Raw genomic sequence first — 27,163 nt, 5'->3', positions numbered from 1 at the left:
CATTGGAGGACTGGAGTAATCTAGGTGAACAGAACTCAAAGAGGAGGTACTACATACCAAAGGTGTGTTTTAAATTTACCTTATCGTATAAAGGAGGCCTGGCTTAACAAGCATGTTTTTGAAAATAAAAATAAAATACATTCACCACCAAAAAAAGCCTGCATTCTGATGCAATGCCAAAAGGGAACAAGAACCACCTGCAATCAATCAATGTGGATAGGCAAATAAAAATGGAAGAAAAATAATGCACACAGCCTGTAAGAGTACATAGCACACATGCAGGCATACTAGAAAAAGAAGGGCCAAAAACAAATGGATAAAGGAAACCTTTAGAAAGGTGTCTTGAGTTTTTCCATGTAGCAGGGTCTGTAGTTAAAGAGAAACAGCACAGAATGATAAGTTTAATGCTTATCCCTAATATTTTAAACCTTTTTAAAAAATCAAATGTGTAGAAACCTGAACACATTTCAAATGCACAGAGCATTCAATTATTAAAAATTTACGACTATAATTCCCATTATAATTAATTATAATTAAAGGGATGTATAGATTTTAATGATATGAATAAAGCATACTATGTGTCAGAATTTACTTATTTTCCATTACAACTAATTGTTTTACTTCTGGTTTCTAGTTCTAACACAACTGTATTAAAATTAATTCACTCTCCAAAAATTTGCCTTAAGTATTAATATATTTGATCTATGACTATGCGGAAAGATAAATTGCCTGGTATAAAAAAATCTACAAACCATACCAAACATATCTTTCAAAACCTTGAAAGTAAAAATATACAAGTTTTTACCCTATTCATAAAAATTAAGATTTATAAGGGATTATTATATTCTTTGAAATATATACTCAATTTAAAAGAACACCATAAAAACAATTTTGGTTTTTAATCAGCATACTACTTTTGGATTTCACCTAAAAAGAAATCTAAGGAAAGCCTGATTTATTTCTTTACAATATATGAAAGATAATCATGAAGTTCAAATTTCAAATTAAACCACCATCTTATCCTAAAACAGTGTGAATATGTTTTTAATAACGTTTTATCAGAAAAGGGCAGCCCGGGTGGCTCAAGCTGCCTTCAGCCCAGGGCATGATAAAGTCCCACGTTAAGGCTCTCTGAATGGAGCCTGCTTCTCCCTCTGCCTGTGTCTCTGCCTCTCTTTCTCTGTGTCTCTCATGAATAAATAAATAAAATCTTTAAAGAAAAAAAAAAGATTTTATCAGAAAATTCTTTTTAACTGGCAAAAGGGGTGCAAGCTGAGAAATTCTACATATTGACAATTATTAATTATCCTATCTGGTTGGCAGAATGAAGGATTCCACTTTGAATAAAATTTCCTGATAATTATACATATTAAACATTAAATACTTTATTTTAGTCTGTTTTGATGAACCCATATCTAAAATGGATTATACTACTTCATGTCATCCTAAAATATACTGCTCTTAAATTAACCTACTATTGATAACTTGGGCCTTTCTTACATAACAAAGCCCTCTGAGGTTATAAATCCCTATACAAAATGGTTAGAGACTGATTTTTTCTTTTTTGAAAGTTCTTCCATCTGGTTATGTTTTCTTCCCTTTCTCCCCTCTAGTTGTCAGAATGTCAAGGAGCTCATACTCTTCTGGCTAACTAAATATTTATCTGCTTCATTGTTTCTGATTTTCTCTGAATTACAATGATTTATGAGAATAGATTATTTATCCTGAGGATAAAGAGGCTCTGATGAGAAACTGAAGAACTATGCTAGTTATTAATAGGACATACGAAACTTAATACTGAAAACTTATGAAATCTATTTTGTGTTCTCAGTAGCTGAGTTGTCATTTTAAGTGAGGTTTTATGTTTTTTACATAAAATATAAGCACTAAGCTTTGAAAAAAATATATATATCCGTTAAGATATGCAGATTTGCTGACCACCACCAAGAGGAGAGGAGACACATCAACGAAACATAGAGAACATATAAGCAGAGATACTGAGGAATTGACACTTCCGTAGTTGGAATGTATAGTCTTTTCTAAAAACACTGCCCACCTCTGCAAATAGTTTCTGACATGCAGGATATCTATCATCTGCCCTTTTCATGGTGACTGAAGAAAATAAAAAGTTAAACGAAAGAGACCTAATTAATGCCATATAGTTTCTTAAAGTCTTAGTTTAAGGGATCTGATAACTAAGTTAGTGGGAATGAAATTTTAAGCGTTATTCTACATATATGAAGCTGAACCATAGGTTAGTACAAAATGATTAAATTCCAGGCTCAGAATTTCAATAATTAAGAAATATTACAGAAATGGAAAGTGATGAAAAATATACCCAGACACACTACCTAATATAATTAAGAGGCTCCTACCTATCCTCTGGCAGTCTATCCAAAAATACTACTTGTTAACATGTACAACTCCATTAACTTGCTTCAGTAATTAACTTTCTACATCATGATAGGTTTTTTTAATTTCCCTAAAAAAAAAATAAATCAGGTCATCACCACCAATGCTCCTATAATAATGGAAAATAAGATACAAATTAAAGGAACTTCAATATCATTAATACTATCATCCTTTCTTAGATCAGAATCTAAGAAGTAGAATGAAACTGCACTAAAAACAGATCTCTACAGATAAGTAACAAACATGGTACTCTGCTGCAAAGTGATAATTAGAGCATTTTACAGACTTACATAAATAAGAAAGTCTGAGTTAAACACTGAACAAGAAAGATTATATTTTCACCAAACATTTCAACTCCACTCATATAAATAGGACACATATTTACAAAGCAATTTAATATCTGTTTATAGACATAGCATTTCTCAAAATATTTTCAGTTTAACCAAAGAAGGACTGCTATAAAGGACAGTACATATTTTCTTATCTTAATGTCCTACATTTACTATTGTAGGAGTGGGTGGATCTTAAAAATCAGAATACTATGTGCTACGTAGATGTAGGTAGCCTTACCAAGAGAAGGATATAAAAAAATAAAAATTTAAAACTCTTTCTAAAAATAATATTTTATTAGCTTGAAGGGCAAAAGATTTCAAAATTAGCAGGTACATGGTGAGACCAGAAAAGGGAAGGTGAGATAACACCGCTGTACTGAAAAGCAAGTCATTTTAATTGTATTTAAAATCTTTAAACTAGATATCTAAAATGATTAAATTTCTAAATCAAAGTTAAAAAATAAAATTATTTTCAACACAAGTGAGAAAAGCTTATTAAAAAACTCCAAAAGATACAAAAACTTCTTTAAAATAACTGATTCCTATTATCAAGTATCTCACTAAATCCTCCATAAGTATTAATAACAGTATACTAATAAGCTGAATTATGAAAAAGGTACTATTCCAAACATGTCTACTCATGGTCCTCAAAACAAAACTTACTCTTTTTCCACAAGAGAAATGACGCATTCATTCCACTTCTCTTCACAGGACTTCTGCTTTTGTTATAGCCACTGATTTCTGTCTAATCAATTCATGTATTTTTTTAAGCAAATTTTTCAAGCAAATATGAAGAATTTTTAAATAGTTTTTATTCCAATTCTAAAATTTACCATTTTCTTCTCCTGTTGTTTTTCGCTTATCTTCGGGTGAAACATGGACTAGCTGCAGAATGAGAGGTCTCCGGGTGACAATACCAGTGCCTCTGGGAAGCAGGTCCCTCCCCACTAGGCTTTCTAGCACTGAGCTCTTTCCACTGCTCTGAAAACAGAATACACAGGAGCAAAATTAGTGTGTCCACAGACTTTTTTTTTTTTTTAAGATTTATTCATTTGGGAGAGAGAGAGAAACAAGCACGAGCATGGTTCAGCAGGAGAAGGGGCAGAGGGAGAGGGAGAGGGAGAAAGAATCTCAATCAGACTCTCCGCTGAGTGCAGAGCCTAACACAGGGCTCACCCGTGACCCTGAGACAACAATCTGAGTGGAAACCTGGACACTTAAGCAACTGAACCACCCAGGCACCCCTCCACAGACTTTTTTGTAACTCAGTAAGACTATACTAAGAAAGCACCATACGAATAAATTAAAGGGAAAATTATTGCAAAGATGTTTAAAATCAAAGTTTAGTTACATTTTCTACTGTGATCTTTGTATCTTTAGAATAAAAAAAACTCCCAAGAGAGAATATCAAAAATCTCACTCCCCTGCAAAAATTTTTAAAATAAAAAATAAAGTCCCACTCCCCTATAACTTTCCCACCTTTTTTGATACTCTCTCAACCAGGTTTTCAAAGCCTGTATAATATTGGTACATAACATTAGGCCTATGAACGTAATTACTTTAAATAGGGTAGTTTTATATGTATTTTTCTCTAACATGATTTTTAATATAGCAAATGGATTATTTCATATCAATATAGTAATTTCTGTGTTTAATAGTTAAGTAGTATTCTATTATTTGTAAAGTCAAATCAAACACTGACTTGGACATTTAAATGGTTTTTGCTACTATTAACAATGCTGGGGAGCTCCTGGGGAGCCTGCTTCTCCCTCTGCCTGTGTCTCTGCCTCTCTCTGTATGTCTCTCATGAATAAATAAATAGAATCTTTTAAAACAAAAACAGAAAAAAACAATGCTGCAGTACATGTGCTTTATACATATAACCTTAATCATTTTATTATCTTATTAGATTTATTTCATTAAATGAATGGCTGTGATTAAAGAGCATAGAGATCTTAAGCATTCACAGATACTGTCAGACTGCACACAAGATGGCAGGATCCCACGTAATTTTACTATACTCCCCTTGTAATTTTCTGCAACCCCATCAGCACTGGGCATTATCGCTTTTTTGAACCTTTACTACTTTGATAGATGAACACACTGACAGCTCATTTAAATGTACCTTTCTGCGGTGCCTGGGTGGCTCAGTCAGTTAAGCATCTGCCTTTGGATAAGGTCGAGATCCTGGGGTACCGGATCCTAGGGTCCACCCCCCTCACCCCCAACAGGCTCCATGCTCTGCAGGGAGTCTGCTTCCCCTGCCCCCTGCTCTTGGGCATGCACTCCCTCTCAAATAAATAAATAAAACCTAAAAATAAATAAATAAATAAATAGAAATAAATTTACATTTCTTTACATTACATTTCTTGAAGTCAAAGATCATTTTGTTTAAAGGCTTTTTATATTTTTCAGTGATTATTCAAATGCTGGCACTTTATGTTTCTTATTAGCTTACAAAGCTCTTTATCCATTTAAGTATTTCATTTTTTGTTGTATCTCCCAAATTTTCATTTTGAAAATTTCAAAGCCAAAAGAGTTTTGAGAATATTAACAGTGAAATATTTGTATCTTAACAAAGATGCACCAATTAACATTTTGACATATGTGCTTTATGTCTGTTCTTAAACACAAACACTTCTTTTTTTTCTGTTCTACTTGAGAATTAATTATATATATCATGATGCTTCATCCCTAAATATTGTAGTGTATCTGTCTCTAAGAAGATCCATAAGGGCATTCTTCTATACAACCATATTCAATGATCATACTCTGGAAACTAAGCATAAATAGAATACTAAAAAACAGTAGATTATCAAATAATATATAAATCCCTAACCTATACATCTTAAATGTTTATACTTTTCTTTAGTTCATAGTAAATATTTTCTGCACATTTTCTCTGTGCTATACTTCTTAGTCAAAACTAGTATAACTATTACTTTCATATTTTCTACAAAGGCAAAAATCCTAAATTCATCTATTGAATCAGAAAGAGTCTACAGAAAGCAGATGGTCCACTCAAGTTAGGTTAATTTAAGAAGGGTTTATTTATGAGCAGACTGTTTACAAAACTGTGAATAAGGCTCTCGGAAATCACAAGGGATAGTACTATAACCCAGACTAATAACAACAAAGAAGCTGTTACCACCTAAAGGCCCTGAAGACTAGAACTTTGAAAAGAGGGAGAGCCAGCCCAAGGAAACCACATACAGAGCCTGAGCCACAGGAATAAATATCCAGGGCTCCCCATTTCCAAATCCAATCTGATGCCAGAGGACATGGAGTCCCATTCATGTTGTCCAGAAAGGTCTCATCTCAGAAAGAACAGGAATGTTGACTGGAATGGTCAAATTGAAGATTACATGTCACACTTGGTATTGCCAGATTTTAGGGTCTCAGTTTATTCCTCTCATTAAGAAAAATAAAGTGATTTCCATCATTTCTGTACTCACTTTGAGCAAAATGGAAATTTCCTGTTCTTTAATTTATGCATTTTGATAGAACCTGTCTGTTAAACAAAATGAACCATCTAACTCCTTGCATTTTCAAATTTACAGGCATAACTGCTTATAATATTCTTAGGATAGTTTATTTTTATTTTAATATTTTGTCTTTGTAGTTTCTTATAATCAGATTTTCCAGTTGATTATTAAATTGATTTTATTGGTCAAATCTTTTACTGATTTCATCTTGTAGTCATCTTTCTAATACTGTTCATTACTACTTCTTCTTACCCCCCCTTCTAATAAAAGGAGTTATTTATCTTTTCTTTTCTTTAAAAACTCCTGAAGTTAAACATTTAGCTTATTTCTCTATCTCAGCTACCAACATTTGCCTCATCCATCCCATACACACATACATACATTTCTCAAACTGAGTTGTCTCTATCTTTTCTTCTATACCAAGAATGTATATTCTAACAATTGTGTATTCTAATTCACAATTACTTATTTGCTTAGCCTCCAAATATTACCAATGCTACCACTACCAATAAGATAGCTGAGAATAATTTTTTATATATTTTGCAAATGATATCTCCATTCTTTCCCACCTCTTTACAGACCATGTTTTCCCCTTTTTTAACCATCATTTGGCTCTGCAAGTATGTGTCATGCTAACATCAGTCCTTACATTAATTCCTTTAGTCATTTTGATTCTCTGAAGTTGTTCTCTAATAGATTCCTCAGAAAGAGCTAATATTCTTCAAATTCTAGCATACATGTAAGTTTGTGACCTTTCTACTTGAAAATCGGCTGGATTACATATAAAGCTTGGGCCCATATACTCTTCAATATCTTAGGTATAAAATTCCAGGGATCCCTGGGTGGCGCAGCGGTTTGGCGCCTGCCTTTGGCCCAGGGCGCGATCCTGGAGACCCGGGATCGAATCCCACATCGGGCTCCCGGTGCATGGAGCCTGCTTCTCCCTCTGCCTTTGTTTCTGGCTCTCTCTGTCTCTCAGTCTTTCATGAATAAATAAATAAATAAAATCTTTAAAAAAAAAAAAAGGTATAAAATTCCACAATGAATTGTATCTTCCTTCATAAATTTTATGAACATATCTTCTCTCATGAATGGTTACTGTTGAAAGGTTATGACAATAATCTGATTTTCCTTCCAAGAGACTTTGTGACTTCTGCCTGCACATCTAAGGACTTTTTATTTTTCTTTTAAAGTCTAATAATTTTACTAGACTATGTTTGTCTCAGGGTTGGTCTTTCTGTGTCAATGCCCTCAGGTATGTGATGTGCTTTTTCAAAATGAAATCCCAGGGATGCCTGGGTGGCTCAGTAGTTGCGCATCTGCCTTTGGCTCAGGTCATGATCCCAGGGCGCTGGGATAGAGTTCTGCGTCAGGTGCCCTGCAGGAAGCCTGCTTCTCACTCTGTGTGTCTCTCATGAATAGATAGTCTTTTTAAAAAATGGAATTCCAAATGTGTTTTTAATTCAGTTAAATTTTTAGTAGCTGTTTGTTACCTTACTATCTTTTTTTCGTCTTTGAAGGACTCCCATTATACACATGTTGGATCTTCTTTACCTGTATTCAATATGTTAGCTTCTTTTCTTTCTTTCTTTTTAAGATTTTATTTATTTATTCATGAGAGACGCACACAGAGAGAGAGAGGCAGAGACACAGGCAGAGGGAGAAGCAGGTTCCATGCAGGGAGCCTGATGTGGGACTCGATCCTGGGTCTCCAGGACCAGGCCCTAGGCTGAAGGTGGCGCTAAACTGCTGAGCTACCCAGGCTGCCGTTAGCTTCTTTCAAATTCTTTTTATAACTCTATCTAACCTTTATGCTTAACATCTTGTTCCTTTTCATCTTCCTCTCTTATGGTACTGTCATTTTTTTTGCTCTTGTATTCCTTCCATTTTCTTCATTTCCAAAATTTTCTTCATTTCTATTATTTTATTAATAAGTTCTATCACCTAGGTTTTTTTCTTTTATGCAAACTTGTTTTTTAATACCTTGTTGTAATTATAATGTCTTGTCTTGCCTTTAATCTTAATATCTAATTATTTTCATCTGGATATGTCTTCCTGGTGTCCTTTCTTGTCTACAGGGCTATTCTGAGCCTCATTCTTCTTTAAATACTTTGTGAGATTTGACAATTTTTATCAGGATTTTATCTTCCTTTGTCTGTATTCTTCAAGGGAAGCTCAGTTATATTCTCGGTTCCTTTGCACTGTGAGAATTGGTCCTGGAAAGAAGCTTTGGTTGGATAGTTTTCAAAGTTTCACAAAGGTGCACTAGTCCCTTAAGACTTCACCACAGACTCTCTCACTCATCCATTATCTGTGTGTGCAAAATGCCACCCAGTTTCAGCTGGTATTCTTAAACTGGCCCTCCAAGATTTCCAGTGACTGCCTTTTGCCTACTTTACGATTCCCGGATTCATCTGATGTTCCACTGCTTCCCTCTTCTTCTTCTTGAATAGATAATAATACACAGGTCTTGCAGCTGTTTGTGGTTTGTCCCCAACCTAGTGGTATGGGGGATTTACAAAGAAACACAGTCAACTAATTTTCTTGTAAATGTTGTAGGGGCACCTGAGTGGCACAGTCAGTTAAATGTCCAACTCTCAGTTTCAGTTCAGGTCATGATCTCAGGGTCCTGGGATTGAGCCCCACATATGCGGAGTGCAGAGCCTGCTTGAGATTCTCTCTCCCTCTCCCTTCTGCTTGTGCGTGCTTTCTCTCTCTCTCTCTCTCAAATAAATAAATAAATCTTTTTAAAAAACGTTGTAAACAATCATGGGTTTTGGGTTTCCTATTCCATTTGTCCCATTTTATGGGAAAGTCAAATAGAGATTAGGAAACCATTCTATCACTGCTGTCATCTCAGAAACCATAATTGGGAAATTTAGCCCACTTGCAAATATTGAGACTAATGCTTAGTATTATGTTTTTTTACAATATTCAAACATGAAAAAAATAAAGTAGATACCTACTATACTATGGATTAACCTCAAAAACATTCTGCTAAGTGAAAGTAAGTCACAAAAGGCCACGTATTTATTTGATCCTATTTACATGAAATGTCCAGAACAGGCAAGAAAATAGATGAAGTGACCAATCACTGGAGATGGAGGGAAATGGGGTGTGATAGCTAATGGATACAAGGTTTCTTTTTAGGATGATGAAATACCTAAAACTAGATTATAGTGATGGCTGCAATTCTACAAACATGCTAAAAACTACTGATTATACATTTCAAGTGGGTGAACTTTATGGTAATATATACCTCAACATCAATAAAGCTATGACAAAACAAAGGAGAAAATAATTTCAGATGAATTACATATTTTTAAAAGTACTGAAAAACATTAAAGTATACTTTTCTGACTTTAAGATAGGGAATGACTCCCTATTATGTAAAATGTATAAACTAGGGGAAAAAACTTGATAATTCAACACAGTAAAATTGAAATTTCTTTTACTCATACAAAAGAACTAGAGGAAAATATTTGTGATCCCCATAACTGACAAGAACTAGTAAGCAAAATGCCAAAACAATGTCTACAAACCAGTAAGAAAAAGATAATCTAGTAGAAAATAATGTGCTGAGATAGGATCAGAAACTCACAAAAGTAGAACTACAAAGGGACAAGAGAAGAGATGCCCACATTCAATAATTAGGGAGGTATAATAAGAATCACCATTAAATACCATAAATTTAAAACATGACAATAAACAAGAGTCCTGTCCACGATGCCAGCTTAAGAAGATGCTGAACTCACCTCCTCCACAGACACATCAAATCTATACCTAATTATATACCACTTCCTCTGAAGAACTGGGGCCTGCCTAAATAGCTTCTACATGACAAAACACAGAAAGGCCACATCAGCAAGAGAGACAAAGAAACTAGACACTGTAAGGAAGGGAACCTCTACCTCCAACTCTGTGAACTGCAGTAGAGAAGGATAGTACAAAGGAACAATGGGCAGATTCATCTGCCCTGGAGCACAGAAAAAAGCTCTGGTCTAAAAAAGCAATTAGCATATAAAAGATCCAGCCATACAACTCCACCAAACAGTGAGGGAGCTGCTGGAACTCCCTCCAGGTTGGAGGGGCTGGCAAGTGCCACAGTTTACATTCAACTTCTACCTTGACAGTGCAGATGATGGGTGCAGGGTTCCAGGTGTCATAGTGAACCTGCCACCTCCAAGAGTACTGGGTCCCTAGCCCACACCAGTCACAGCCATGCCATTAAGGCAGCACCAGTGTGGCAAACACCAAAACACCCTTGCTCAGCAGTCAGTATAGCTCCAGCTGTCATGTCAAGGTGGCATAGGCACAAAGTACCCCAGAACACTATAGACCCACACCACTTTGACTCCTGGCACAGAACACTCCAGGATTACCTGGCTTATATCTTCCTGGATTCAGCCACTCTGCCAATGCACCTCCTGAACAGAGCACCCCAGGAGCCCCTGGCCCATGCCTGCTTCAGTTCCAGCTACCCCACCAGGGAATCTCCTAAGTAGAGCACTTCAGATCCTCCATCCTGTACCACATCCTGGCTGCAGTCACCCCAAAAGGGCATCCCCTGCATGGGTGCTCTAGGACACCCTGGCCCACACAAGCATTGGCTCTAGTCACCCTGCAAGGGCACCCCTTGCACTGAGTACCCCCAGACATACCAACTTGCACCCACTTCAGCTTCAGCAATCCTGCCAGGGAATCCTCTGTGTGGAGAACCCAGGGACCAGCTCATATCCACTTCAGCTTTAGCTGCCATACCAAGGTGCCCTCTGTAGTGAGAGACCCCAGGTTTGCACCCACTTCATCTTCTGTGCTGTGCTGCCAGAGCACTCTCTGAATGGAAAGCCCCTGGACCACTCTGGCCCATGCCCATTTCTGCATTGGCTATCCCACTGGGGCAGCCCCAGCAGAGTGTCCCAGGACCCTACTCCAGACACAGCTCCAGCCAACCAAAGTCACCAAGCACACACAATCTATACGAGAGATGATTATACCCAAGACCACACTTTCAAGTTTAGTAGAAGTAGCTGTCCTATCCAATTCATACAAAGAAAGTCAAGCAATAGGGGCACCAACGAATATGCTTCAAACAAAAGAACAAACCCTCAGAGTAACAACTATATGAAACAGAGATAAGCAATAAGTCTGATAGAGTTTAAAGTAATGATCAAAAGATGTTCACCAGACTGCAGAAAAGAGTGGGAGAACTCAATGAGACCTTCAATGAAGAAATACCAAATACTGAAAAGATGTAATCACATTTGAAAAGAACAAGAACTTAAATAGAAAACACACTAGAGAGAATCAACACCACATTAGAGAATACAGAAAACTGGATCAGTGATCTGGAAAACAGGGTAATGGAAAGCACCCAAGCTGAAAAGCACAAAGAAAGAAATTTTTAAGGTGGCAATTAGACTAAGAGATCTCCTGGACAACATCAAGCAAATTAACAGTCACAGTATGGGGTCCCAGAAGGAGAAGAGAGAAAGAAAAAGGCAGAAAATGGGGATCCCTGGGTGGCGCAGTGGTTTGGCGCTTGCCTTTGGCCCAGGGCGCAATCCTGGAGACCCGGGATCAAGTCCCATGTCGGGTTCCTGGTGCATGGAGCCTGCTTCTCCCTCTGCCTGTGTCTCTGCCCCCCTCTCTCTCTCTCTCTCTCTCTCTCTGTGTGTGACTATCATAAATAAGAAAGAGAGAAAGAAAGAAAGAAAGAAAGAAAGAAAGAAAGAAAGAAAGAAAGAAAGAGGCAGAAAATGATATGAAGAAATAATAGCTGAAAATGTCCCTGACCAAGGGAAGGAAGCAAAAACATCCAAGTTCAGAAAGCACAAAGAATTGCGAACAAGAGGAACCCAGGAGGCACACACCAAGACAACATAATAATTTAAATGGCAAAAGTTAAAGAGAGAATTTTTATTTTTTTAAAGATCTTATTTATTCATGAGAGACACAGAGAGAGAGGCAGAGACATAGGCAGAGGGAAGAGAAGCAGGTTCCATGCTGGGAGACTGATGTGGGACTTGATCCCAGAACTCCAGGATCATGACTTGAGCCAAAGGCAGATGCTCCACCACTGAGTCCCAAAAAGAGAATTTAAAAATTAGCAAGAGAAAGGAAAAAAGTTACATAGCAGAGAAACCTCATAAGGTTATCAGTAGATTTTTCAGCAGAAACTTTACAGCCAGAAGAAAATGGCATGATATATTCAAAGTGCTAAAAGGAAAAAAATCTACAACCAAAACTACTATGCTTGGCAAGATTACCACTCAGAATTGAAGGAAAGATAAAGAGTTTCTCAAACAAAAGCTACAGAAGTTCATCAAACTAAACTAGCCTCACAAAAAGTGATAAAGTGACTTCTCTGAGGAGGAAAAAGCCATACTCAGAAATAATAAAAGTATGAAAAAAGAGATGTAAAATATATACATAAAATATGAAGGAGTAAAAAAGACTTTTTTAGAATGTATTCAAATTTAAATAACCATCAACCTAATAAAGACTGCTATATACTTAGGATCCTACACATGTATCTCATGGTAACTACAAACCCAAAACCTATGATAAATACACAAAAAATGAAGAGAAAGAAGATCAAGCATAACAATACAAAATCATCAATAACAAGGAAAAAGAGAAAAGGAAAGGAACAGAGAAGAACCACAAGAACAAACAGAAAATTATTAACAAAATGGCAAAAAGTACACACTTACCAATACTTATTTTAAATGTAAATAGACCAAACACTCCAACCAAAAGACAGGGTGGTGAAATGGACTTTAAAAAGAAATTACTCTGGGGGCAGCCCAGGTGGCTCAGTGGTTGAGCACTGCCTTCAGCCCAGGGCGTGATCCTGGAGACCCGAGATCAAATCCCATGTCAGGCTCCCTGCATGGAGCCTGGTTCTCCCTCTGCCTGTGTCTGTGTCTCTCTCTCTTTCTGTGTTTCTCATGAATAAATTTAAAAAAAAAAAAGAACTCATTTATACACTACCTACAATAAACTCCCTTCAGACCTAGATACATAAAAACTGAAAGTGAAAGTATGGAAAACGACAGACCATGCAAATAGAAATGAAAAAAAAAAATGCTAGAGTAGCAATACTTCTATCAGAAAAAAATAAACTTTAAAACAAAGAGTGTAAAAAACAACAAAGAAAAAAAAAAACAACAACAACAAAGAAGGGTATTACATAATGATAAACAGGTCAATCCCACAAGAGGATATAACAATTATAACTATCTACATACCCAAAATCAGAGCACCTAAATACATATAGCAAATATTAAGACACAAAAGGAAAAAATAATAGTAATAAAATAATAGTAGAGGACTTTTACACCCCACTTACATCAATGGACAGATCATCCAGGCAGAAATTCATTAAAGGAACAGTGTCTTTGTCTGGAGCTTGAACATATAACTCTGAGATCAAGACCTGAGTTAAGATCAAGAGTAAGGCACTTAACCAACTGAGCCACCCAGGCACCCCCCGGAATAGTGTGTTTGAATGACATGTTAGACCAGATGGACTTAAACATACACAGAACATTCCATCCAAAAACAAAATACACATTCTTTTGTTGGAACATTCACCAGTATAGATCACGTGTTAGGTTATAAAAACAAGTCTCAATAAAGTTAAGAAGACCAAAATCATATCATGCATCTTTTCTGACTACAACAGTATGAAGCTAAAAATGAATTATGAGGGAAAAACAAACTGGAAAAAAACACAAACACATGGACGTTAAGCAACATGGTAATAAACACCCAATTGGTCAATGAAAAAAATCAAAACATACATGGAGATAAATGAGAATATAGTGGTCCAAGTTTTTAAATGCAGGAAAAGCAATTCTAAAAGGAAAATTTACAGTGATACATGCCTCATCAAGAAATAAGAAAAATCTCATATACTCTTACATCTAAAATAACTGGAATGAGAACAAAGCCCAGAATGAATAGAAGGAAATATTAAAAATTATAGAATAATAAATGAAATAGTACCAAAAAAAATCAATGAAATCAAGAGCTGGTTCTGTGAAAATAAAGAAGATGGATAAGCTTTTAGCCAGAATCATCAAGAAAAAAAGAGAGGACACAAAATCAGAAATGAAAGGGAACAACCAATATCACAGAAATAAAAGGATACTACACAGAGTATACTACAAAAAATTATATGCCAGCAAATTGACAACCTACAAGACATGGATAAATTCCTAGAAACACGCAATCTTCCAAAACTGAATCAGGAATAAAAAATCTGAATAGACCAATTGCTCATAACAAAACTGAATTGGTAAAAAACAAACAAAAAACCTCCCAAAAAATAAATGTCCAAGACCAGATGGCTTCACAGGAAAATTCTACCAAACATGTAAAGAAGAGTTAATATTTATTCTTCTCAAACTATTCCAAAAAATAGAAAGGGAAGGAAAATGTCCAAATTCATCCTAGGAGGCCAGCATTACCCTGATATCAAAACCAGATAAAGACACTACAAAAAAAAACTACAGTCCAGTATCTTTGATGAACAGAGATGCAAAAATGCTCAATAAAATATTAGCAAACTGAATCCAACAATACATTAAAAAAATCATTCACTACCATCAAGTAGGATTTATTCCCAGGATACAAGGGTGGTTCAATATCCACAAATCAATCAACATGCTACATCACATCAACAAAACAAATAAGAACCATATGATCATTTCAAAAGATGCAGAAAAAACATCCGACAAAGTAAAAAAATTCATTCATCAGGGCACCTGGGTGGCTCAGTTGCTTAAGCAACCAACTCTTAGTTTAGCTCAGGTCATGATGTGGGCCTCCATGCTCAGAAGGCAGTCTGCTTGCGATTCTCACCTCCCTCTTCCTCTCTCTAAAATAAATAAGATCTTTTTTAAAATATCCATTCATGGTTAAAAAAGAAAAACCTCAACAAAGTAGGTTTAGAGGAAACATATCTCAACATAATAAAGGCCCTAGGTGAAAAATCCAAAGCTAACATTATCCTCAATGGGGAAAAACTGTGAGCTTTTCCCCTAAGATCAGGAATAAAACAAGGATGTCCACTCTCCCCACTTTTATTCAACACAGTACTAGAAGTCCTAGCCACAGCAATCAGACAAGAAAAAAAAATAAAAGATATTCAAATTGGTAAGGAAAAAGTAAAACTTCCAGTATTTGCAGATTACATGATACTATATATAAAAAACTCTAAAAATTCCACCAAAAAACCACTAGAACAGATAAATGAATTCAGGAAATTTGCAAAATTTAAAGGCAATACACAGTTATCCATTGTTATTTCTATACACTAACAATGAAGCAGTCAAAAAAGATGAAGAAAATAGTCCACTTTACAATTGTGTATCAAAATACCTAAGAATCAATATAATCAAGGAAATGACAGACCTTTACTCTGAAAATTATAAAACACTAATGAAAGAAAATAAAGATAACACAAACAAAATAGAAAGATATTCCATGGTCATGGACTGGGAGAACAAATAGTTAAAATGTCTGTACTACCCAAAGCCATGTACAGATTTAGTGCAATCCCTATCAAAATACCACCACTTTTGGGCAGCCCAGTGGCTCAGTGGTTTAGCGCCGCCTTTAGCCCAGGGTGTGATCCTGGAGACCCGGATCAAGTGTGATCGAGTCCCATGTCGGACTCCCTGCATGGAGCCTTCTTCTCCCTCTGCCTGTGTCTCTGTGCCTCTCTCTCTCTCTCTCTGTCTCTCTGCCTCTCCCTCTCTGTCTCTCATGAAATAAATAAAAATTTTTTTAAAACTCTTAAAAAATATACCACCACTTTTCACAGAACTAGAACAAATAATCCTAAAATGTGTATGGAACCACAAAAGACCCCAAATAGTCAAAGTAATCTGGAAAAAAAAGAGAAAAAACAATCCCAGATTTCAAGATATACTACAAAGCTATCGTAATCCAGACAGTATAGTACTGGCACAAAAATAGACACACTGATCAATGGAACAGAATAGAGAGCCCAGAAATAAATCCACAATGGTCAATTAATCTATGGCAAAGGAGGCAAGAATATACAATGGGAAAAAGATAGTCTCTTCAACAAATAGCACTAGGAAAACTGGACAGCTGCATGAAAAAGAATGAAACTGGACAACTTTCTTACATTGTACACAAAAATAAACTCAAAATGGATTAAAGACCTAAAAGTAAGACCTGAGACCCAGAAATCCTAGAACAGAGCACAGGCAGTAATTTCTTTGACATGTGTCAGAGTAAGATTTTTCTAGACAAATCTCCTAAGGCAGGGGAAACAAGCAAAAATAAACTATTGAGATTATCTGCACAGCAAATAAAACAATTGACAAAACTAAAAGCCAGTCTACTTACTGAGTGGGAGAAGACAGTTGCAAATGACATATCCAATAAAGGGTTAGTATGGTTAGTATCCAAAATATATAAGGAACTTATACAACACCAAAAAACAATCCAATAAAAATAAGCAAAAGACATGAACAGATATTTCTCCAGAGAAGACATATGGATGACCAATAGACACATGAAAAGGTGCTCAACATACTCATTAGGGAAAAGCAAATCAAAACCACAATGAGGGGCAGCCCCAGTGGCAGAGCGGTTTAGCCTCGTCTGCAGCCCGGGGTGTGATCCTGGAGACCCAGGATCGAGTCCCACATCAGGCTCCCTGCATGGAGCCTGCTTCTCCCTCTGCCTGTGTCTCTGCCTCTGCCTCTCTCTCTTTCTCTGAATAAATAAATAAATCTTAAAAAAAAAATAAAAACCACAATGAGATACTATCTCACACCTTTCAGAATGACTAAAATTAAAAATTTAAGAAACTAGTGTTGGCAAAAATGTGGAGAAAAAGAAACCCTCCCACTCTTGGTGGGAATGCATACTGGTGCAGCCACTTTGGAAAACCATATGGAGGGTCCTCAAAAAATTAAAAACAGAATTACCATATTATCCAATAATTCCACTACTGGGTATTTACCCAAGGAATAGAAAAATGCTAACTTGAAAAGATATATGCACCCTTTTGGTTTCTGCAGCATTATTTACAATAGCCAAATTATGGAAGCAGCCCAAGTTTCCACTGATAGATAAATCGACAAAGAAAGGATGGTGAGTATACACAGAATAGAAGGATAGAAACAAAAAAATAAAATAAAATAAAATAAAATAAAATAAAATAAAATAAAATAAAATAAAAAAATAAAAGGATAGACAGACACACACACATACATATATATACACACACACTAAGGAATATTACTCAGCCATAAAAAATGAAATCATGTCATTTGTAATAACATAGATAGATCTAGAGAGTATAATGTTAAGTGAAGTAGGTCAGAAAAAGAAAAAAATGTCCTATGATTTTACTCGTATGTGGCTAAATGAAACGAAGAAGAGACAAAAACAGACTCTTAAATACAGGGAACTAATGGTTATTAGATCGGTGGGGGGGGGGGGAGGGGAATAAGTGAAGGGATTTAAGAGTACACTTATGATGAGCACTGAGTAATGTATAGAATTGTGGAATCAGTATATTGCACACCTGAAACTAATATAACACTGTATGTTAAGTGAACTGTATTTAAAATTAAGAAAAACACATTAGACCAGATGGACTTAAGCGATATACATAGACTATTCTATTCAAAACTAACAGAATACACATCATTCTCAAGTGCACATGGAGCACTCTCCAGCATAGATCATATACCAGGCTACAAAACAAATCTTAATAAGTTTAAGAATACTGAAATGGTAACAAGCATCTTTTCTAATCACAATGGTATGAAACCAGAAATTAATTACAAGAACACTGAAAAATTTGTGAAAATGTGGAGATTAGACTACATACTACTAAACAACCAATAAATGAACAAAGAAATTAAAAAATAGCTTGAAATTGGGAAGTCTGGGTGGCTCAGCAGTTGAGCATCTGCCTTTGGCTCATGGTGTGGTCCTGGGGTTCTGGGATCGAGTCCCATGTCAGACTCCCTGCATGGAGCTTGCTTCTCCCTCTGCCTGTGTCTCTGTCTATGTCTCTCTCTCTCTCTCTCGAATAAATAAATAAAAATCTTTAAAAACAATAGCTTGAAATGAATGAAAATAAAACATACCAAAACTTACAGGATTGCAGCACAAGCAGTTCTAACAGAGAATCTCATAGTGATAAGTGCCTATGTTAATAAACAAAAAAAACTCTAAAAACATATCAACACTGCACCTCAAGGAACTAGAAAAATTAAGCCCAAAATTAGTAGTAAAAGAATGAAATATATCAAAGAGCAAAGCAGATATAAATGAAATGAGACTAAATAAAAAGACAACAGAAAAAAAAAAATCAAACTAAAAAACTAAGGTTTTTTTGGAAAGATAAAATACACAAACCTTTAGCTAAGTTTGCCCCCCCCAAAAAAGGACTCAAAATGAGAAAGAAATAAAAGAGATGTTACAACTATTATCACAGAAATACAAAAGACCTTAAAAGACTACTCTAATATATGCTAATATACATACAAGCACATGCACGCACACACAATGGAATACTATTTGGCCATAAAAAAGGAAAGCAATCCTGCTATTTCCAACAACATAAATGGATCGTGACAGCATTAAACTAACTGAAATAAGTCAGAGAAAGACTTATTTCCATATGGTCTTACTTACACATGAAAATAAAAAACAAAAAGGTCATAGATATAGAGAACTACTGGCTGTCAGAAGCAGGGTTAGGTGAAATGAGTGAAGGTGGTCAAGGTAAAAACTTCCAATAGAGTAAGTCCTGTGGATGCAATGTACAATATGGTGACTACAGATAATAATATATATTGGAAAGTTGCTAAGACTATAAATCTTAAGTTTTCATAAAGAAAAAATGCAACTATGTGTGATAATGAATATTAATTAGACTTAGTGTGATCACTGTATATATGTACATCAAATCATTAGGGCAGCCTGGGTGGCTCAGTGGTATAGCGCCGCCTTCGGTCCAGGATGTGACCCTGGAGTCCCAGGATCAAGTCCTACGTCAGGCTCCCTGCATGGAGCCTGCTTCTCCCTCTGCCTGTGTCTCTGTGCCTCTCTCTCTCTCGGCGTCCCTCATGAATAAATAAAATATTTTAAAAAACAAAACAAACCATATCATTATGTTGTACTCATGAAACTAATAAAATGCTGTATTTCAATTATATCTCAATCATAAGAAATTCTGTCAACAGATTCACATACTCCCCAAATTGATTCAAAATCTATATATTGAAGGGTTAGAGATTTGTGTGCCTGGTCTCAGTGTCTTTTAGTTTCTTACAAATTGTACTGTATTGAAATTTATAGTGCTTTCGATTTATATTTTGAAACGGAGTCTTTCACTGAAAAGACTGTCATATTTTTAGCTTTTTCTCTCTGATAACTACCATCAGTTGGAAATAGGTAATAGTAAATATTCATTCATAACACATTACCCAAAACTGATTCAGTTTTTAACTACTAAGCTTTTTTTCATGTATAAAACAGACTTTTTACTTATTTCGATATTAATATAACAGATGAAAATATATTTTTAATTTTTAAACTTTTAATTTGTAGTGAAAGAAGCCAGACATAAATGATCACATGTTTTATGACACCATTTCTATGAAATATCCAGAATAGGTAAATCCATAGAGATTGGTGGTTGCCAGAAGACTGGGGGGACAACAAAAAGTGATTGCTTAATGGGCACGGAGTTTGCTTTTGGAGTGATAAAAATGTTTTGGATGTAGAAAGAGGTGGTGATTGCACATCATGAAAATACTGAATGCCAATGAACTGTACACTCTGACAAGTTTTAGGTTATATAAATTTCACCTCATTTTTTAAAAAGATTTTATTTATTTGCTTGTTTGAGAGAAAGCAAGAGACAGAGCATAAGCAGAAGGGGAGAGGCAGAGGGAGAGGGAGGAGCAGACTTCCCACTGCCCTGGGATCATGATCTGAGCTGAAGGCAGACACTTAAGCAACTGAGCCACCCAGGCATCCCAATTTCACCTCACTTTTAAGTTAAAAAAAAAAAAAAAAAAAAAGGAAGCAGCATATAAACTCTATAAAGAAACTAGAAAAAAAAATATATGTTTACCTAAGAACATTCATAAAAAATCAGTATAGGAATGAAAACTATGATCAATATTTGGCACCAAATTACTAAACTGAAGTCATCACCTCTATGAACACAAGACAAATGAAGACCTATGGGACACCTTAGTGGCTCAGCAGTTGGACGTCTGCCTTTGGCTCAGGTCGTGATCCTATGTCTGGGTTTGGGTCCCACATCTGGCTCCCTGCATGGAGCCTACTTCTCCCTCTGCCTAGGTCTCTGCCCCTCTCTCTCTGTGTCTCTCATGAATAAATAGATAAATAAACTTAAAAAAAAAAAAAAAAAAAGACAAATGAAGGCCTATCCAGCAGGAGAGGACAAGATTTCAGGAACTATAACGTAGGGATCTCTGGGTGGCGCAGCGGTTTGGTGCCGGCCTTTGGCCCAGGGCGCGATCCTGGAGACCCGGGATCGAATCCCACATCGAGCTCCCGGTGCATGGAGCCTGCTTCTCCCTCTGCCTGTGTCTCTGCCCCTCTCTCTCTCTCTGTGACTATCATAAAAAAAAAAAAAAAAAAAAAAAAATTTTTTTAATTTTAAAAATTAAAAAAAAAAAGGAACTAAAATGTAGACAGCAGTGTGGGGATGGGGGTATTTTTAAAAAAAGATAAAAAATTCTACAATAATTTGGCATTTTTTTAAAAATATTTTATTGGGATCCCTGGGTGGCGCAGCGGTTTGGTGCCTGCCTTTGGCCCAGGGCGCGATCCTGGAGACCCGGGATCGAATCCCACGTCGGGCTCCCTGGTGCATGGAGCCTGCTTCTCCCTCTGCCTGTGTCTCTGCCTCTCTCTCTCTCTCTCTGTGACTATCATAAATAAATAAAAAAAATAAAAAAATAAAAAAAATAAAAAATAAAAAATATTTTATTTATTTGATGGGGCACCTTTGTGGCTCAGTGGTTGAGTGTCGGCCTTTGGCTCAGGTGGTGATGCCAAGGTCCTGGAATGGAGTCCTGCGCTGGGCTCCCTGTGGGGAGCCTGCCTTTCCTTCTGCCTATGTTTCTACCTCTCTCTGTGTGCCTCTTATAAATAAATAAAATCTTAAAAAAAAAAAAAAAAAAGATTTAAAGAGTACACACATGAGCAGGGTGAGGGGCAAAGGGAGAGGAAGAAATAGACTTCCCACTGAGCAGGAAGCCAGATGTGGGGCTCGATCCCAGGACCCCAAGATCATGCCAGATGCTTAACTCACTGAGCCATCCTGACACCCCGATTTAGCACTTGTTTAAAAAGACAATAACAAGAGTTGGTGAGAATGTGCTGAAACTGAAACCCTCATGCATTGATGGAGGCAATGTAAAATGGTACAGCCACAATGAAAAACAATGTGGCAGTTCCTCAAAGTTAAACAAGTTACCAAATGACCCACCAATTCTACTCATAGGTATGTACCCAAGACAAATGAAAACATGTCCACTGAAAACTTGTAAACAATGTTCAGAGCATTATTCATCAGAGCCAAAAAGTGAAACAGAAACAACCCAAGATTCATCAACTAACGATGAATAAACAAGCTGTGGCATATCTATACAATGGAATATTAGTTAGCAATAAAAAGTAATGAATACATGGATGAACTTAAAAAACATGCAGAGCAAAAGAAGCCAGACACAAAGGGCCACATATTGTTTGATTTCCTTTATATTTAAATGTCCAGAACAGGCAAATCCATAGAAGACAGAAAGTAGACTGGTGACTACCAGAGGATCTGAAGGCAGAAGGGTGGAAGTGGGGAAAGACTACTAACGGGTACGGTTTCTTTCCTGCATAAAAATGTTCTGAGGGGGAAAAAATGTTCTAGGGGCACCTGAGTGGTCCTTTAAGCTTCTGCCTTCAGCTCAGGTCATGATCACAGGGCCCTTGGATCAAACCCTGAGTCAGGCTCTCTGCTCAGCAGAGAGTCTGCTTCTCCCTCTTCATTTGTATACATACTTGCATGTTTTCTCTTTCTCTCTCACTCAAAATCTTTTTAAAAAATTCCTTTTAAAAAATATGTTCTGGGATCCCTGGGTGGCGCAGCGGTTTAGCGCCTGCCTTTGGCCCAGGGCGCGATCCTGAAGACCTGGGATCGAATCCCATGTCGGACTCCCGGTGCATGGAGCCTGCTTCTCCCTCTGCCTGTCTCTGCCTCTCTCTCTCTCTCTGTGTGACTATCATAAATAAATAAAAATTAAAAAAAAAAAAACTAAAAAATATGTTCTGGAATTATATAGTGGTGATATGGGATAACCTGGTGAGTATACTAAAAACCACCAAACTATACACTTTAAAAAGGTGAATTTTGTTATATGAATTATATTTTAATTTTTTAAATGTTAAATTTAAAAAAAAAAAAGGTCTGCAAATTGGTCCTTTAAAACACAAGATTCCTTTCTGAATTACTAAAGTTGGAGTGCTTAAATCACTGAAATAAAAGGTAAAGTAAAAAGTTCCTTACTAGCAACTGAGCCAGAGTCTCAGGTTAATGTCATTAGCACTGGGATTCCTATAGTAGGTGGTGGTTTGGATTACATATGTGGGAGGGCTCCCCCTTCTAATTCTCAACTTTAAAAATAGTGGTTAAATTTCCCAAATTGAGTCACAAAAGTTATTTAAGTCTTATCTCCTTCTCCACCTGCAAAATACACTATAGTCTACAAGTATCAACCTTTTCTTTCCCCTCTTCTGTTCTTTCCACATGGATGCCCGCAGAGAAAAAAGAAAACTATTTAGCTAAATCATAAAAGCTGTGAATGATCTACAGCTGTAAACATGATTCCCTCTCCTCAACTCCTCCAACTCTCTGGATTGAAATAAATATTACTTGGGCAATTTAAGAAATCAAAATATAAAGGATTAGCAAGAATGCCACCAAGATGAACATGCTATACTGGATGGTGATATGCCCTTGGGCTCAGCTTCCCTGTCTTTTCCAGCTTCATGCATTTTAAAATCAAACATGCACTAAAATTCTTTTCAATTAGGCTCTAGGAACCATCTGCATTGGAACCACCTGTGGTGTCTGGGCCAACGAAGACAGAAAATCATAATCTCTGGGGACAGAATCCATGAACTTATTTTCAAAGTTATTCTTACATACACTAAGATTGCAAATCACTGTTCTAAAAAGTTCGACAAAATGGGACCAACAGCCATTTAAGGTATAGGTAATGTGTAGGATAGAGACTACCTGTGTTATGAAGACGTCATCACTGCCCTGAGAAGTTCACCTGTCAGAACACTATGTCTGGAACCCATTCACAATTCACTACTCTGTTAAATATGAATGTAATGCATGTGTTGCATGCTGCAAAACATTAAATGGCATAAAGTAGATGACCAGATTTTTTTCAACATACTAAGGAAAACATGGAAAAGAAGACACTGGGCAGCCCCGGTGGTGCAGCGGTTTAGTGCTGCCTGCAGCCCAGGGTGTGATCCTGGAGACCTGGGATCGAGTCCCACGTCGGGCTCCCTGCATGGTGCCTACTTCTCCCTCTGCCTGTGTTTCCTCTCTCTCTCTCTCTCTCTCTCTCTCTGTGCCTCTCATGAATAAATAAATAAAATGTTTTTAAAGAAAGAAAATACTATTAAAAAAAAAAGGAAAAGACACAGTTTCTAATCTTCTCTCTTCTGTACCTGAATAATAAAGGATTGAATTTTTAAAAATTTTTTATTTATTTACGATAGTCACACACAGAGAGAGAGAGGGGCAGAGACACAGGCAGAGGGAGAAGCAGGCTCCATGCACCGGGAGCCCGACGTGGGATTCGATCCCAGGTCTCCAGGATCGCGCCCTGAGCCAAAGGCAGGCGCTAAACCGCTGCGCCACCCAGGGATCCCTAAAGGATTGAATTTCAGCTAATAAAGACCTAAACGGAGAGAAATTTCACTAAATCAAGTCTTTAAAAACTAGTTTCCCCAGGTTGCCTGGCTGGCTCACTCAGTAGAGCATGTGACTCTTGATCTCAGGGTTTTAAGTTCAAACCCCATGGTGGGGAACGCCTGGATGGCTCAGCAGTTTAGTACCTGCCTTTGGCCCAGGGCATGATCCTGGAGTCCGGGGATCGAGTCCCACTTCGAGCTCCCTGCACGGAGCCTGCTCCTCCCTCTGCCTGTGTCTCTCCTCCCTCCCTCCCTCCCTCCCTCTCTCTCTCTCTCTCTCTCTCTCCCCCTCCCTCTCTCAAGAATAAATAAAATCTTAAAAAAACAAAAAAAAAAGCATGCTGGGTGTCTTATAGAGCATACTTAAAAACAACAGGGGATCCCTGGGTGGCTCAGTGGTTTGGCGCCTGCCTTTGGCCCAGGGCGCAATCCTGGAGTCCCGGGATCGAGTCCCGCGGCGACGGGCTCCCAGCATGGAGCCTGCTTCTCCCTCTGCCTGTCTCTCTCTCTGTCTATCATAAATAAATAAATTTTTAAAAAAACAACAAAATTTCCAAGTAATTTCAAACAACATACAGACGCAGCATACATCTGTCACTACTAGGATGGTTCTTCCTAGCATTATGTTAATGACTTTCCTTAACAGTCTTCACTTTTCTACTCTGACCCTCCCAATTCTGCCAACAGGTTTATTCACTGAAATAAACTCAAATTCGTGTAAGAAAAGTCCTTGATTTTAAACTATTTATGTTGATACACAATAGCCCTGATTCTGTTACTGCTTCAAGCTTAAAAAGCATGGAGAATCTCTTAAAAGTAAATGGAAAGTTTCTGGCCCACAGACAGGAAACATCTAGAAATTACTACCAAAGAAGATTTATTTCATCTATTTAATTCTATTTTCAAAAACAGATACGTTTTGATAATAAAAGTCCCAGTGTTTTAAAATATTATCTAATTACTGGAGCAATATTCATTCATTTAAAGTATTTACGGAGCATTCACTACATACCCCAGACTATTTCAGAGCTAGGAACAGGAATATGGCAGTGAAAAAATATGCTAAATAAAAATACCTCTCACAAAATTATATTGATGATTCAGTGTCCAATCATTACAAATATCGAGTTACAAATATTACAATATATGTAGGCAGGAGAAACCAGGACCTATAGTAATCCTACAGCAGACCAAGCAAATGTGTTTCTGAAATAATTTCTAGAACTTGATTTAAAAGCAAGAAAAAGTACAGAATGTCTATGGTCTCCAAGTGTTTGAAAATATTCTATAGTACTTTGACCATTAAATTCCCTCTCGTAATATTTATACTCTAAAATGCTGTAGCAAGATACAGCAATAGAAAATGAGTAAACCGTCCCCTTCTCAACCGAATAGATTAAGAAATGAAAACACTTAAAATCAATATATCAAGTAATCTCTATAATGTGTTTCTCTGAACGCTTAAAAAAAAAGTCCTAGGATTCTTAAACCAAGAAACACAGCAGGCAGAAAAAATGAAACTTGTACTACTTCTCTGTCACTCTAGAAATAATTTATTTCTTCGACATTTCTGCCTATTAAATACGATGTTATCTAGGAGACCCAAAAACGAAAAGACCTGAGAACCTTGATGCCCAATTTGGATGGAATACAAAAACCACAGTCTATGCATTAAAACTGGTTATTCCTTCCCAAGTACAGGTGGTTTCGAGGGAGATGTTTCTGTTTGTTTGTTTGTTTGTTTGTTTGTTTTGGAGGGCTCCTTTTGCTTTTTGGGTTTTGTTTTTTGTTTTTTTTTTTTTTTGTAATTGCTTCGGCGATCTCGAACCCTGAAGGGATCGCACTGCAGGCAAACACTCAGGTTGTCAGACAGCTGCGGCCTTCTCGGCCCCGACCCGGCCGCTCCAAAACTGACTCCGCATCCCCGGAGCAAGCCAAGGAGAGGAATAAAAAAAGCCACGCTCCCTAAAACTACCCGAGGAGGGCCAGCTGGCCCACCACGAGCCCAGGGTGGCCCCGCGTGCCCCGCGCGTCCCCCAGCTGCCCTTGCAAGCAGCCGCCCGCCGGCCCAGCCGCGCCCGGTCCCCACGGGCTCCAGTTCCGCCCGCCGGCGGGTCCCTCCCCCAGCCCGCCCCCGAGACCCGCGGGGCCCGCCGCGCCGGCTCCGCCCCTCGCCTCCCGACCGGGCCCGGATTCCCAGGCCCCGAGCAACGCAGCCCCAGGCGGAGAGGCGCGGCCGAGCCCGGGGAGCCCCGGCGCCCCCAGCAAAGGCCGCAAAGGCCGCAAAGGCCAGCCGGGAGCGGGCGCCGCCGCGAGCCCCCCACCGGGCCCGCGCCGGGGCTCCGGCCTGAGCGGACACCGCCCTCGTCGCTTACCTGCGTCCCCACCACGACGATCTGAGGCAGCTGGATGATGTCGGCGCCCACCGTGTTGAAGACATCCTGGAGCTTGTTGATAACAGGAATTAGCGCCTCCATGACTCCGAGAACGCGGGACCCTCGCCCGGCCGGCCGCGGCAATGAATGGGGCCGGGGCCCAGAGTCCGCCTCCTTCCTCCTCTCCTCCGCCCTCTCCTCGGGAGCCGGCACCCATTGGACCCCGCCCGCCCGCTACCTGCCCCCTCCCGGCGGGCCGTGCGCTAAGAGGAAGGTGGAGAGGAGCAAAGTCTGCCGGGAGTTGTAGTTCTGGGGGGGGTGGAGGACCGCGGGGGGCCTACGGCTTCCAGAAGGCTGTGCGGCGCCGGGCGGAAGGAGGAGCTGGGAAGGCCGGCTGCGCGGGCTCGTGTCGGAAGGCTGGGGAGCCAGGCCGCGAGGGTGGGAAGGAAGAGACCCACTTACGCCCATTTGCGGGGCGCAACGAGGGTGAAAATGCCGGAAGGGAATATGTGTTAAGTACAGCGGAGTA

At 38.1% G+C, this 27,163-nt stretch overlaps 1 protein-coding gene across 10 annotated transcripts in view; it reads right to left on the bottom strand.

Moving 5' to 3' along the window:
- The window catches only part of DNM1L (dynamin 1 like), a 51,371-nt gene extending 24,497 nt beyond the window's left edge, over positions 1-26,874 (bottom strand). For 4 of the 10 annotated variants that reach the window (XM_038577233.1, XM_038577234.1, XM_038577239.1 and 1 more), the window contains exons 1-3: positions 26,635-26,872; positions 3,578-3,725; positions 328-366 (exon numbers count right to left, since the gene is read on the bottom strand). In XM_038577233.1, the coding sequence (XP_038433161.1) occupies positions 328-366; positions 3,578-3,725; positions 26,635-26,736 (289 nt within the window). In that variant the 5' untranslated portion in view covers positions 26,737-26,872. Of the gene's footprint in view, positions 1-327; positions 367-3,407; positions 3,490-3,577; positions 3,726-26,634 lie in introns of all 10 variants that reach the window. The other 6 variants (XM_038577236.1, XM_038577237.1, XM_038577241.1 and 3 more) reach the window with 3 other exon arrangements.
- Between the last annotated feature and the right edge of the window lie 289 nt (positions 26,875-27,163).

The sequence above is a fragment of the Canis lupus genome, chromosome 27 (assembly GCF_011100685.1).
Source record: "Canis lupus familiaris isolate Mischka breed German Shepherd chromosome 27, alternate assembly UU_Cfam_GSD_1.0, whole genome shotgun sequence".
Classification (NCBI taxonomy): domain Eukaryota; kingdom Metazoa; phylum Chordata; class Mammalia; order Carnivora; family Canidae; genus Canis; species Canis lupus.
The sequence above is the reverse complement of the archived record's forward strand: the minus strand, read 5'-3'. Positions and strand labels throughout refer to the sequence as shown.